At 38.6% G+C, this 14,264-nt stretch overlaps 1 protein-coding gene across 4 annotated transcripts in view; it reads right to left on the bottom strand.

The window, feature by feature from the left end:
* The window catches only part of Pak1 (p21 (RAC1) activated kinase 1), a 125,637-nt gene that overhangs the window by 6,249 nt on the left and 105,124 nt on the right, over positions 1-14,264 (bottom strand). For all 4 annotated transcript variants that reach the window (XM_021167463.2, XM_029479658.1, XM_029479656.1 and 1 more), the window contains exons 9-13: positions 11,774-11,822; positions 8,905-9,017; positions 7,102-7,219; positions 3,720-3,819; positions 2,611-2,807 (exon numbers count right to left, since the gene is read on the bottom strand). In XM_021167463.2, coding sequence (XP_021023122.1) covers positions 2,611-2,807; positions 3,720-3,819; positions 7,102-7,219; positions 8,905-9,017; positions 11,774-11,822 — 577 coding nt within the window. The remainder of the gene's footprint in view (positions 1-2,610; positions 2,808-3,719; positions 3,820-7,101; positions 7,220-8,904; positions 9,018-11,773; positions 11,823-14,264) is intronic.

The following is a 14,264-nucleotide window of genomic DNA, read 5'->3' as shown; positions in this document are numbered from 1 at the left end:
TTACCTTCATATCTGAGGCAGAGGGAGAGGAGGATGTGTTACATGTGGAGTGAGAGAGCAAAGCTGGGACAATAAAGTCGAAACTAGAGAAGAAAGTTTCATTTTGAGACAATAAAGCACTTTCCAGCAACTGGAACTATCCAAGGGTGATCTGAGCATGTAGTTAAGCGTAGATATTCTTACAGGGGAATTCCTGCACTAGATAGGAAGATGAACTAAGTGAGAAAGTAAAAACAAAGTAACTTCCTATTCCTATTTGTCCACAATCGAAGTCACCACCTGCCTTGCATCTTTATTGTATACTCTATTTCTTCTCCCATTACCACCAATTCCCTTCCACCAGCTAACACACAACCTTTAGCTGACCCTTTTCAACACTACAAGAGACTCTTCCTGCTGGGCAGTGGTGGCGCACGTCTTTAATCCCAGCACTCGGGAGGCAGAGGCAGGCGGATTTCTGAGTTCGAGGCCAGCCTGGTCTACAGAGAGAGCTCCAGGACAGCCAGGGCTATACAGAAACCCTGTCTTGAAGAAAAACAAAACAAAACAAAAAAACAGAAAAACAAAAACAAAGAGAGAGAGACTGTTCCATTTCCCTGTCACCCTTCATAACAAAACTCATGTAAGAGGAGAAAACACTTGTAAACGCCATCTCAGTTTTCTCCTTTTCTGCTCTTATGGGTTTTACTCAAGTTAGGCATGTGTTCCCATCAATCTACTAACTGGCCATGAAGGCCTTGCTGGAGGCAGAGTTTCAGAGCTTTTGGTTTTGTTTGCCCTACTTTCAGTTTGTTCTCTGGTTCATATGTATTTCAAGATAGAAGCTCTCAGCATCCAGTTCCTGCTAACTTACCTGCCACTTCCCTGTTATCATGAACTCTTATCCCCTTGGAAACACAAGCATGCGTTCCTTTCTCCTGTAACTTGCCTTGGTCACAGTACTTTCATCACAGCAGACTAAACAGAAAAGTAACTAATGCAAAGGACAACTGAATTCGTCAGCAATTCATGCTGTGCTGACTGCTGATTCCACTTCCTTTACTATTCAAGGCATCTTGGCAGCTCTTCCCAAGTCTACTTCTCACCTGTATTCTGACCCAAGCAACCACTCTTGTCCGAACTATCCTATTAGCCTCTCATTGTCTATTTCCTAAAGAAGCAGCCTAACAATTCATTCATTTCAAGTACAGACTGGATCCTCTTATTATCTAGCTGAAAAGCCTTTCTAATGATGCAAAATAAAAGCCAAGTTCTCACACTGGCCCACAAGACTTAGTGGCTGGCCCTTTCTTATTGCTGACTCTGGCTACCAGTCTACTTTCTCCTCACTCCTTTTTGGGAAATAATAGCCTCCGTTGATTTTTCCAGGCAAAAACCAAATGGGATTCTTGATACCTGTAAACACTTGCTTGAGACTAAATCTCATGGCTTACTCCTTTAACTCCTTCATGTTTCTGCTGAAATAACTAATAAAAGAAAACTTTCCATGCCGGGCGTGGTGGCGCACGCCTTTAGTCCCAGCACTCGGGAGGCAGAGGCAGGCGGATTTCTGAGTTCGAGGCCAGCCTGGTCTACAAAGTGAGTGCCAGGACAGCCAGGGCTACACAGAGAAACNCCTGGTCTACAAAGTGAGTGCCAGGACAGCCAGGGCTACACAGAGAAACCCTGTCTCGAAAAACAAAAAAAAAAAAAAAAAGAAAACTTTCCGCTAAATAAAGCCGTCCCTATCACTCTGTCAATTGCTTTTATTCTACATTTTTTTTCGCCATAGCAGTTACCATCTGCTACTCTAGAATCACTTGGTATTATCAGAACAATTTCTTGTATATAGTCAGAACTCAGCTCTTCCTTCCTTCCCCCAGCCCCCAACTCTAAGATTGAGCTCAAAAACTGAGATATATCTTTAGACCAGTTAATATTTTATTAAATATTAAATATAAATATTATATGTATATATATATATACACACACACACACATATATATATATTGTTGTTGTTGTTTGGGGATTTGGGGTTTTTTTTGTTTGTTTGTTTTTGTTTTTGTTTTTGTTTTTTTTGAGACAGGGTTTCTCTGTGTAGCCCTCGCTGTCCTGGAACTCACTTTGTAGACCAGGCTGGCCTGGAACTCAGAAATCCACCTGCCTCTGCCTCCGGAGTGCTGGGATTAAAGGCATGCGCCACCACACCCGGCTTATTTATATTTTAAATTCAACAGTATCTGTTGAATGCATGTTATATATACTTATTTATTTAGTGTATACACATGTATTTAGTGTGGGCACATATGTACCACATATTTTATGTGGGAATCAGAGGGCAGGCTGTGATAATTAATTCTCTTTTCACCATGTAGGTCCCAGGATTAAACTCAAGTCATCAGGCTTGGCAGGAAGAGCCTTAGCTCACTGAGTCATCTCACCAGGTCCATATTTTTGCTTTTGAGACAAGTTTGTCTCAAAAACTGGCAATCTTCTTATCCCAGTCTTGTATGTCTAGGAGTACAAGAATGTATAACTATGCCCAGGTATACAGAGAGAAGAGCCTGAGTACAATTTCCTAGGATTAGAGACAGTTGCCCAAATACTTTGCAAGAAGATGAGGACACTTACTCTCAAAGGGTTTTCATTGAGGTATGGGGGCTCCCCCTCAATCATTTCAATTGCCATAATACCCAGGGACCAGATGTCAACCTTGGGTCCATAGGCCTTGCGTGTCACAACTTCAGGTGCCATCCAATATGGAGTTCCCACCATAGTGCTCCTTTTGCTCTGCTCTGGAGTTATCTGTGCACAGAATCCAAAGTCAGCTAGAAAGGGGGAGAAGAAAGACAAAATTAGGATACTCCATCAGTAAGTCCTGTGTCCTTACACATGGGCAGCAAGCTTTGTCTGCAATCTCTGTCTCACCAAAGCAGGACGCACTTCACTGCTACTAGTCCACTGCTCATTCAACCATGAACAGTAGGAGAAATATTAAGAACAATATCTCTAGCCTCCTGCCTTTTCCTCAAACCAAATGGTTAAAAAACATTCCCATAACTCAGAGTCTTATAATTAACTCATTCCATTATCCTCTGGACAAAAGTCTCAGAATTAAAACCCAACCACCAACATGTAAGTATGGCCCTACTTTTAACAAGTCCTTACCCTGCACCAATAGTCCTCTCATAAACTGTTTACCCACTTATGGCACAGCCTCTGTCTCGGCAACTTACTGCTTTCACTCCTTTGTACAAAATACTACCTGCAGTTCATTCACACTATATTGAAGCTACACATTTATCTAAATTGATAGAGCCGATAGTGGATAGTGAAGACTGTCTTCTCTGTACCCCAGAAGAGACTGGCATGTAATACATTTGCTGAATAAATAACAGAATAAGTGAAGTTACATAAATCTGTTTTTCTAATTCATTACAAGTCTCTCAAACTAGACAGAAAGCTTCTTGAAAGCTGGTAAAATGTACCCTCAGCACCTATCAGAGAACCTCAGAAGTAGGCATTCAGGAGGGAAGTGTTATAATGTGCAAAAGAACTGAAAAAATAGTGAAAAGACACTGTAAGACCCAATATAATACAGAGGAATTTATCTCATATTTTACAAAATACTTAAGTCTCTTTAATGACTGTTATAGTTACTATTATTTAATTACCATCCCAACAGAGGTTTAGCCCCATGTGCAGAGTTAAGTGCTACCACTCCTAAGACTCCTACTTACTTAACTTGACAGAGCCATCCATTCCCAGCAGAATATTGTCACTCTTGATGTCCCTGTGAATGACTTGGTTTGAATGTAGAAACTCCAAAGCTTGTAGACACTGTTGAAGTAGTGGGCACAGAAGAAAGAGACTTATAATATACAAGACTAACAATAATTTAACCTCGTTATTTTAAGACAAAGGAAGTAAGGCCTCCAGAAATAAACAGACTTGCCCTATGTAAAGAGGCAAAGCCAGCTATATAACCAAGTCTTCTTCTGACTCCTAACTGCGCATTTTAAAATTCCATGAGGCAGGGTGGGGGTAAAGGAGGCTGAAGAGAAGCCTCAGTGGCCATACTGGGCAGTGTACAAACTGCCTCTTCCTTCACTTGAGGGGATCCTATGCCTTTGGTCTCCTTGGGCATCCACATATATATGCACTTAACCCTCCACCTCAAATACACACACAAGTTAAATTTTAATTAATTAATTTAAAAACTGGATGCTGATTTTGTCTTATAATTTTTCTTTAATCAGAAGTATTTTAACAATATATTTCTATGTCTAGGAAAGGAGACCCATGGAAGTGACTTTAGTAGACAATCTTATTTTGGGGAAGGACGTCTGTATTGTTTGAGACACACTGAATTTGACATCGCTATGAAGCATGAAAACAAATTTTCAGTGGGCACCTGAAATTATCTTAAGTTCTATACAGAGATATTTACAAAGACAGCTTTGTTTTCAAATGCTGAGAAGTGAGACCATGGCCTCACCAAGCATACATCGTTCACTGACCCACAGAGCCAGCACAGATAGACTTTTACGTTTTAGTAATGATTACAACCGGTAAAGGACATGAGAAAAATATTGAAAGAAGGAAGGAAGGAAGGAAGGAAGGAAGGAAGGAAGGAAGGAAGGAAGGAAGGAAGGAAGGACAAAAGGACAGAAGGACGAAAGAAAGAAAGAAAGAAAGAAAGAAAGAAAGAAAGAAAGAAAGAAAGAAAGAAAGAAAGAGGAAACCATAAAAATGAAAATAAAACAAAACACCTATTGTGATGATCCCCTCAACACACACAAACAAACTTAAACACTTATACTTATCCAACAGAATGAATGACAAACAGACTAATGTTACAATGGTATAATGAAAATGTCTGATTCTGGGCAAGTGAGATAGATGGCTTAGTGGGTAAAAGAGTTTGCCACCAAACGTTATGACCTGAGCAAGATTCCTGGAATCCACCTGGTAGAGTTGTCCTCTGACCTTCACATGCACACCATGGCATGAACACACCATGTGCATGCACACACACACACACACACATGCATACACACACACACACACACACACAAATGCAAAAGAACTTTTTAGTTAAAAGTAAGCAGTATCTTAAAAAAATTAGATAAGATTTATATATTTTATTTTATGTGAGAGTTTTGCCAGCATGTGTGTATGTGTATCATACATATATGTACATACGTGTTTGGTGCCCATGAAGGTCAGAAGAGGCATCACTTTAAATTTAAAGAATGATAATAGCACCTATTATATAATGTTTAAATTTTTGGCCATGCTTTTTCTGGCTTTGGCACAATACTTGGGGTCAAACTCAGGGCCTTATATACACTACTCTTTTCTGCTGGCCTATAGTCTCAGCCTCCCAAGTGCTTTTTTAAAAAAAAATCCATATCCTTTAATAGTCACTTCGAAAATAAGCTGAAAAATAGTGAACTATATACTTCAAGGGGATGAATTATATGGCATATGAACTGTGTCTCAGAAAGCAGTTTCAAAAGTGATAATGGTCTCTATTATATTTTAAGAATAACAATACCATTTATTTAAGTAGTTTCTTCCCAAGTTTTTTGTTGGTACAGTTTTGGGGATCAAACTAAGGGTTTCTGTCAAGATTTGATTTTATTTCCCTCACAGGGGTTGGGGTGTGGGAGCCGCTGTGGAGCACATGTGGAGGTCAGAGGACAGCTCTGAGGCCTTGCTTCTCTGCTAGTGCTAATGTTCAGAGGATTGAAACCAAGTCACCAGGCTTGCACTTCAAGGTTAGAGGAGAAAACATATTAAATAATATAATGACTTTGACCCTCCAAAAGGCAGCTGCATGTACACAATTATCCATCGTATCTGTAGTAATAAAATTCATAAGAAGAATGTGATGGGGGGAGCTTTTGGGGGAAGAATTACTTTTAAAAGGTCCTTGTATTAGTGGTAGAGTAAATGAAACATGAACTTCTAGGAATCCCAGCTAGGAATTAAAATGTTGCTAATGTATTTCTTTCTCATTAACACTGGCTAAATATACAACTATAATTTTATCCATATGCCTTAAGCTTTCCACCTTCAGACACAATGTCAGACTCATAAAATTTTTAATCTCACTCTTTTTGTCAGTCTCCTAACTTTCTATCTCTCAGGGCCAGGTAGTGGTGTTGCACACCTTTAATCCCAGCACTTGGGAGGCAGAAGCAGGTGGATCTCTGAGTTTGAGGGCAACCTTGTCTACAGAGNGAGTTCCAGAACAGCCAGGGCTATGCAGAGAAATCCTGCCTCAGTCTTCACCACTGGCTATTCCCATCACTATCTTTACCACATTATCAGGGAACATAAGAATGTGCCTGTCCTCTGCAGATACTGCTGCGCATGGGAACCTTCTGGAAGGCTTTTTATAGCAGTACAGACCTCTAGGTATCTAATTATAACGAAGGGGAAAAGACAAAGTATCTATTTATGCTCCTTTTTTCTGTTTATTTTGTCTTTGATTATTTACTGGTTTGCTTGAGACAGGGTCTCTTATATCTCATGCTGGCCTGGAACTTGCTCTGTAATCAAAGATTATCTTAAACTTCTGATCTTCCTGCCTCCACCTCCAGTGCCAGGATGACAGGCATATGCCAGCACAGCAGACTTGTTGTCTGGAGTTACTTTATTCTAGAATTTTGCTGCCTTGCCTCTACATGTCATTTAGGTGCATATTCAAATCAAGGAAGAAACCTTTTCTGACTATCTAAACTATGCCACTACCTTCTTACCAATGTTACTTCCTTCACACAAATCAGGGAGGCGGGACAAATGTCTGTCCAAATAAAATAGATAAAGAGAAATAATATGTGTTAGAATAGTTATAACTGCAGAGTGAAATTATGACTGTTTAAATAGATACTGTTGGGTACTTTCTAATTTTTCTGCCATGGTCAGAACAGTTAGCTTCAAAGAAAAAAGTCATGGTTGTAGAAATTATAAAACACAAGCATACAATATGAATGATAAGTCCCAGAACTAGCTTCTCCTACCTCCACAGAGCCCATACTGAAGCCTCTTTAAGGTGTGAACTTTCATGGACAGTAATATGGAGGTCACTTCCTGTTTGAATGTTGGCCTTACCTCTCGGCACACAGCTGCTATCTGACCTTCATCCATACAGGTTTCTGTCACCACATCTGTCAAGGAGCCTCCAGCCAAGTATTCCATAACAACCCACAGCTCATCTCCCACAAGGTAACTGCAGAAAAACAGGTATAGGGTGAGAAGGAACAGTCAGAACACATTAAGCCACTGAAGTGAGTTCAAAGCCTAGGAAACTATCTCAGCCAGCTTTTGAAGAGTCTACAATTCCTTACTCTGGAAAATCACAAAATTTGGAGGACAGAATCAGTAATCAGTTACTTAGGGATATGCCCAGAAAAAACAAAGCATATATGGTCTGTGAAGTCCCAAACACTAAAACTAAGAATACTAAGTTAAAATATAAAATCACATCTTAACACAATATCAAAGGCTATCTCCTAAAATTAGAGACTGGCTTTATTCCCATGCTGCAAAGCATCTAGGCAGTACACACATGTGAAAAGAGGGGTCTGAAAGCCACATTACCATCAGAAGGGAGGGCCATAGAACCTCCTTGAGAGTTCTATTAGATCTGAATCTACAAGATCATTACTAGCCCCAAGGTCCAGCACAGCAGATACCAATATTTACTGAATAAATCTATGAGTAAAGTAATATGTTAAATATATATTATTTTAATGTAATATAGCATAATATTATATATAAATATATTATATATATATGTAAAGTGAAAGGGTGGTAATAAGTCTTTTCAAAGCTGTAAAGTCTACACAAGGTTACTACTCTGCTGGTAATGGCTTTTTCTTTGAGTTTCTGTGATTCTAGCATCTTCAAATAAACCAAAGCTGTGGTTCCGTGGCCTGGCCTGAGTTAGCACAGAATTTGACTCAGCCCCGGTTTTTGGATAAATAAAAAAATCTCACTGTATACAAATGAAAAAGCGGACAACTGACTCATGGTAACCTTCAGCAAAGAAGCTCTGCTGGAGAAAAACGTGTTGGCTTAAGGTATGATCTGTCATCTTTCCTTCATCCTGATAATGGGACTCTTACTTGGCAGATGGGGACACCTGAGATAGTTTAACACTCAAACAAAGGTAAGCTTTTAATCCTGTTCTGTAATTTTCCTCTGGTGGTGCTGGGAACCAAGCTCAGACCTCACACACAGTAGTCAAGCATTGTATCACTAAGCTGCAATAGTAAGCACATCCCAACTCAAGAGGAAGTTTTTAAGGTGATGAAGACTAAACATACATGGTAAAAATGGTGGTGCATGCATTAATCCCAGCAGTCAGGAGGTTGAGGCTGGTAAGCTAAAATGTTTTGTATTTCCAGTTTAATGCAAGTTTATATGGGGAGGGAATGGTAATCAATTTCAGTTGACTACAAACTTACTAGTAGTTAGCAATGAAACAGACATTGAAGTGGGGGGTGGCAGAAAAGCAAAGAGTACCATTCTTTCCATGGTGGTCAGATTTCAAAACAACTCCCAGACTGTAGTGAGCATCGCATTTTAAGAGTATATAGACAATACGAATTATTCAGGAAGGTGAGCAGGATAAGGAAATACTTGGAATATAGAATGAAATAAGGACATCAGAAAGATGGGCTGAAAAGGCCAACTTCCCTTAACAGAAAGCATTAGAAACAGTAAAGAATTAGTTGCTAAAAAGCTTCAGTGTGGTGGGGTTGACCATCACTTAGAAGGATTTCCAGCAATCAAAGAGCTCAGCACGGAAAATTAAATAGAAGCAGTTCCAATTGCTACCTTCATCTTTTCCTCTAACACTTAGGTTCCAAAGCCCTGAAACTTCTGTGACAGAACCCACCCATGCCATACCTGTCCAGGTAGTTGACAATATTTGGGTTTTTGTTTTCCCTCATGACCAGGATCTCATTAATAATCAGCTCTTTCTTCGGCTGCTGCTGAAGATTCATCTGTTTAATGGCCACCTGAAATAAGAGTAAATTCAATGTGCACCAAGGGTCATACAACATTTACTGAGCACAGGGTTAGTACTAGACCTTAAGTACTAAGGAAAACAATGATGAGGAAGACATGGTCTTATCCCTAAAGTAACTCATAACTTATCAATGTTAAATGGTTTTAAAGGGAGTCTCTTAGCTAGTGGCATTTAACATCGTCTCAAAGACTGAAAATAAATGTTCTCAGGTGCCACTCAAAACCTACTGAAAAGCACAAACTTTTAATAAGCCTACTGTGCTATTCACATATACATCAAAATTTGATACCTCAATGTAAAAAAAAAAAAAAAAACCACTTTAAAAAAGTCACTAGAAAAATACTTGGTACTACCTATTATTCTAGCACCCAGGAGGCTGAGATAGAGAAGAACTATACATTGATGATCAGCCTGATTTCATAGTTAAGTAATTTTTAAAATTTAATTTAAATAGAACAGGAAACCAGATCCATCTAGGATAGGCAATAGCACTTCTATAAAAGAAAAATAACTGGACTTAAACCCTAAAGATCTTTGCTTTAGGTTTTGACTGTCATTTTCTAAATTTGGCGAATCACCAGTTTTTTGAACCTAAGTCTCCTCAGAGATACATTGAAAATAATAATCTACTCAAAATATGTTTTGAGTACAAAAAAATAGGCATCATGTTACTTTTACTTATAAGATGTAAGTAAAAGATATAGGTAATAAAGAAGCCAGCAATGAATATGAGATCAGCAAGAATGACGATGGGACTAGCTGCTGTATTTACCTTATCTAACTCTTAGATATTCACAAGATTACTTATTAGGTAAACCTAACAACTCTTCAAAGTGTTGTATGTTTCTATAAACATTGAAGCTAAGACATGTAAGAAAACAACCTCTGATCACAGTCAATGCTCTCTATCACTATGACTCCAAAGCTCTTCTAGTATGTTCTTTCTATTATACACATTACCTTTAAAAACAAGCTTGAAAATGATTGATTTCTAATGGGTAGCTTTCCAAGCACTAACATGCTAACCCATCTATGTGTGACAGACAAAAGCTCCCTTTCTTCCAGCTGGCTAACAACCCCATAATCATTCACAATGACTAAGAGCATCACACTAGTCTCACTACCGATATACTCCCTTGGGCAGGAAATGAGGCCTTCCTGACCACACTGCATTAGCCACTCTAATGGATTTGCTTCCATTCATAGTTTTATAACCACAAGACAGGCACACAGCAAAGTCAAGCTTTCCTATCGCTCACTCTCACACAGGCATCTCCAGGACTTCCAGGAACCACTCAGCATCTGTGTCTCCCATCAAGGGTTACAAGGCCCAAGAGGCTAGAAACAGTGCAGGAGGGAGTCCTTAATACCTTAGCTCTGCTGTGATTCTGCAGCCCAAAATACACACAATTCAAAATAAAAGAGTCTAACACAGCTCTGATCATTTGGGCAGAAAAAGGTCAAATGGTTCACCAAAGGTAACAGAAATAACTTGAGGCAAACATCCACGTCTGTGAATTCTCAATGAATTCTTAAGTATGATAATGATGGGGTTTGTTTTTTTTTTTTTGCTTTTTTTAAGATTTTATTTTTGATTATGTATATTTTGTGTCCATGTGTGTTTGTGCACAGGAGTGTAGCATCTGCTGAGGCCAGAAGGTGTTAGATCCCCTTAGAAATACAGGATGTTCTTAAGCCACCCAAATGAGAGTACTGGGAACTGAACTTGATTGAGTCCTTTGCAAGAGTAGCAAGTATTCTTAACTACTGAACCATCTCTCCAGTTCTCACACTGGTAATTTAAAGAATTGACTTGCTCACACAGAACATATTTGGCTTTTACACTTGTAAGCTAACAAGAACCCAATAAAATATGTGCTGTCTCTCAAGGACAGATACCAGATTTTGATAATCAAAATTACACAAGTAGATCCAAGAAGCCTCTCTCAGAGAACAAAACTTTATTTTCACTCAAAGAGGAGGTTCCTTGCTCAATTTCTGAGTTCCAATACTCTTAAGATTTCTCCCAGGTAGCAACCACCTATCAGGATTCCTATTTTGTAGCCAACCAAGAGTAGTCTGCAAAAAAGCCTTCAACCACTTGATACTGCCTTCCTGGATTCCTTTTGCTGATCTTGGGTCAGTGGGCTTTATAAGGTCAGCATTCTCATGACTTAATAAAATAAGGTACCTCTAAATAAATGAGGAGTCCAGTGTCCATTGGGATCTGAAGCATATAGTTGGAAGGTTGACAGACAAGGGTTTAAATCTCCTATAACTAGGCAATTCAGTAAAATTTCTCAGGCAGTATCTACCTTCTTCATACTTATATCTCTCACTTTATTCTTTCTCCTGGAATAGAGTTACCATCTGGAAGTTGTCTTGACAACCTATCACTAAGTTCTATCAAGCTACCTGCTAACTACCTACTTCTGAAATAACGTCTCCAACATCACGTCTTACCTGCAATTATTCAGCACGCTAGCTTACTTTGCCCACCCTCCTGCTCTGAACTGCTGTTCTCCATAGTGGAGCCTGGTTAGCTTTTGCAACCTTTAAGTCTTATCATATTAGTCTCTTATTTAGCACTAGCCTGGTAAAGAAAGAAACTAGAACTGGCCTGTTGAGTGAAAAAAAGAAAAGAAAAAAACGGGGCGGGGTGGGGGTGGGGGGGGTAAAATTAACTCCAAATTAAACAAAAACCTGAAGAAGTAGAAATAACAACAGTTGGTGATGAACACTTACCTCCTGCCCTGTGGCTACATCCATTGCAGTATACACTGTGCCTGAAGCACTGAAAAAAAAAAAAAAAAGACAGGAAAGGAAGGAAAACAAACACAGGCATTGACAAATGACAATGACATAGCATTTCTCTATGCAGCTTTACACCAACCTGGGAATACATTAACAAAAGAGGCAAAAATAAATCTTTTTTTGCAGCCTTCCTAGTCTCACATTTGAAAGGTAGTGTGTGGTAGTAAAGAATGAAGGTTTAACCAGCAGTCTAGAACTTTTACTTTGTCTGATCTTGAGTGAGTTTTGACTCTGAGCTGTACTTCCATGCATATGTAAGAGTTTAGTTCATGATAACCAGTAGGCCAAGTCTATAAAATACAAAAGTGTTCAAAGACATTCATTTCTTACAACAATTTGCCCTACTTTTGTCTACTCCCTTGAGAACTTGCTTTCATTTTATATAGTTTCAACTGGGAGTGAGAGGATGGGACAGGGGCACCAATGAGAATCTCAGAATGAGGTGGAGAAGAGGACTATTACTTATTAAAATATCAGAAATGTTCTTCTTATTGTCCTGGATGCAGCTTATGTACAAAATTTACTTTTTGAAAATTCACTGATCAATATACTTATGTGTTACCTTTGATTAAAATTCACATTAAAAACTACAACTAGGGTCTGTTGTGGTGGCATCTGCTTATTATAATCCTTGCAACTCAGAAGGCTGAGGCAGGTTTGCCCAAATTTGAGGCCAACTTGTACTACAGTATAAGATCCTTTCTTAAAAAATAAAAACAAACAAACAAACAAACCACAACAAAAACCCAACCTACAACTAGTGAGGTGTGGTAGTATTTGTCTGGAATCCTGCAACTCAGTAAACCAAGAGAAGACGATGGACAAGACCCCTCCCCTCAAAAAAATTAGGAGAGGGTAGCAGAGAGCTGCAAGGATTGATAGTCAGCTTTTAAGATTCTATTCTACAATTAATCTTTTAAAAATATAACTAATTTTTAAGAATTATGAAAATTTGATCAACCCATATGCAACAGACTAAATACTTGTGAAGAATCCTTTCCCTCCTTACTATAGGATACCCTGACACTTTAAAAGCATACTTTTCAATCACAGCCAATCAAAAGAGTTTGATCAAAAGAGTCCTATGGTTTGAATAAAATGCATTTTCAGTTTTTTAAAAAATAAAATGATACTGCACATACTTTTCTAAATATATATAGTTTCAGAAAAATCTGATATTTCCTCTTCACCCTAAAAGAAGCAATAGCTCCTGACAGGCACGCAGATGTTTGTATGTACACGCAAACACAGAGGTGGGTGTAGTGAAGATGTGAAAGGGTTTCACACAGAGTGAGAGATACTGTAGAGAATGGTAGAAATGTCACCCTGCTATATGAAGTAACTAAAACCCTAATCTTACCTAAAACCACAAATCCTGTATGTGTCCAGGTAATCTGCAATACATACATACTTGTAGCTATACAAACTATATGTCACATATATATAATGCAACTTGTAGACATGTTGAACTCTGGTCTTTTATAAGATGTTCTCAGCAAATCCTAAAGTTATGCTTCCCACAGAAGTTAGTCCAGTTTAGGAGGAAGTTAGTTGTATATATACCTTCTGGTTAAAAACGAGGGCTACCAGCTCCCTAACCACCACTCTTTGACAGCCCAGCTACCTGCATGTAAAGTGTAATTTTAAGATATTGGCTATCAAATAAGAATATGTTTACTGGTAGCTCTTTCTTCACTGTCTGACTATCTTCACCAAGAGATCTTAGTTACAGAATGTAAGCCTACCTTCCGACCGTCCGTAGACCTCTGTATTCCTGCTACTACTCACCATTCTTTTTTAAAAAATGTTTAGGTTTTATGTGTATAAGTATTTTGCCTACATGTATGTATGCACACCATGTGTGTGTCTGGTGTCTGAGATCAGAAAGTGGGAACAGGATCACTTGCAACTGCAATTATGGATATAAGCTTATGGTTATAAGCTACCATGTTGGTGATAGGAACCAAACCCAGGCCTTTGCAAGAACAAAAACTGCTCTTAAGCACTGAGGCATCTTTCCAGCTACCACATATACACCATGATTATAGAGCAAATATATTAAGGTCTCAGAGGCTAAACATTTTGAGACTGTATCTTCGATGTTACAAAGGTTTAGAAAGCTAAATGAGCATACTGATTAGCACTCTATTATTTCTATCTCAGGCAAGCATATGTAAGAGCAGGCAGCTTAACAGTCTTCAGGTTTTAAAGGGAGGGACAGGGAAACAAGCAAAAACTGGAATGGTACTGATTTCATTATACTAGTGTAGTATTTATACTTTTAAATTATGGAATCCAGGAACATTAATATAGGTGCCTAATAAATATTCCATTCTTGCCTTAGCCCTAGCAGACCTGAGAAACAAAGCATAGAGCATTTCATAGATGTTGTACATATATATATATATATATATATATATAT

Source organism: Mus caroli, chromosome 7 (genome assembly GCF_900094665.2).
Source record: "Mus caroli chromosome 7, CAROLI_EIJ_v1.1, whole genome shotgun sequence".
Taxonomy (NCBI): domain Eukaryota; kingdom Metazoa; phylum Chordata; class Mammalia; order Rodentia; family Muridae; genus Mus; species Mus caroli.
This window is presented reverse-complemented; position numbering and strand designations above follow the sequence as displayed.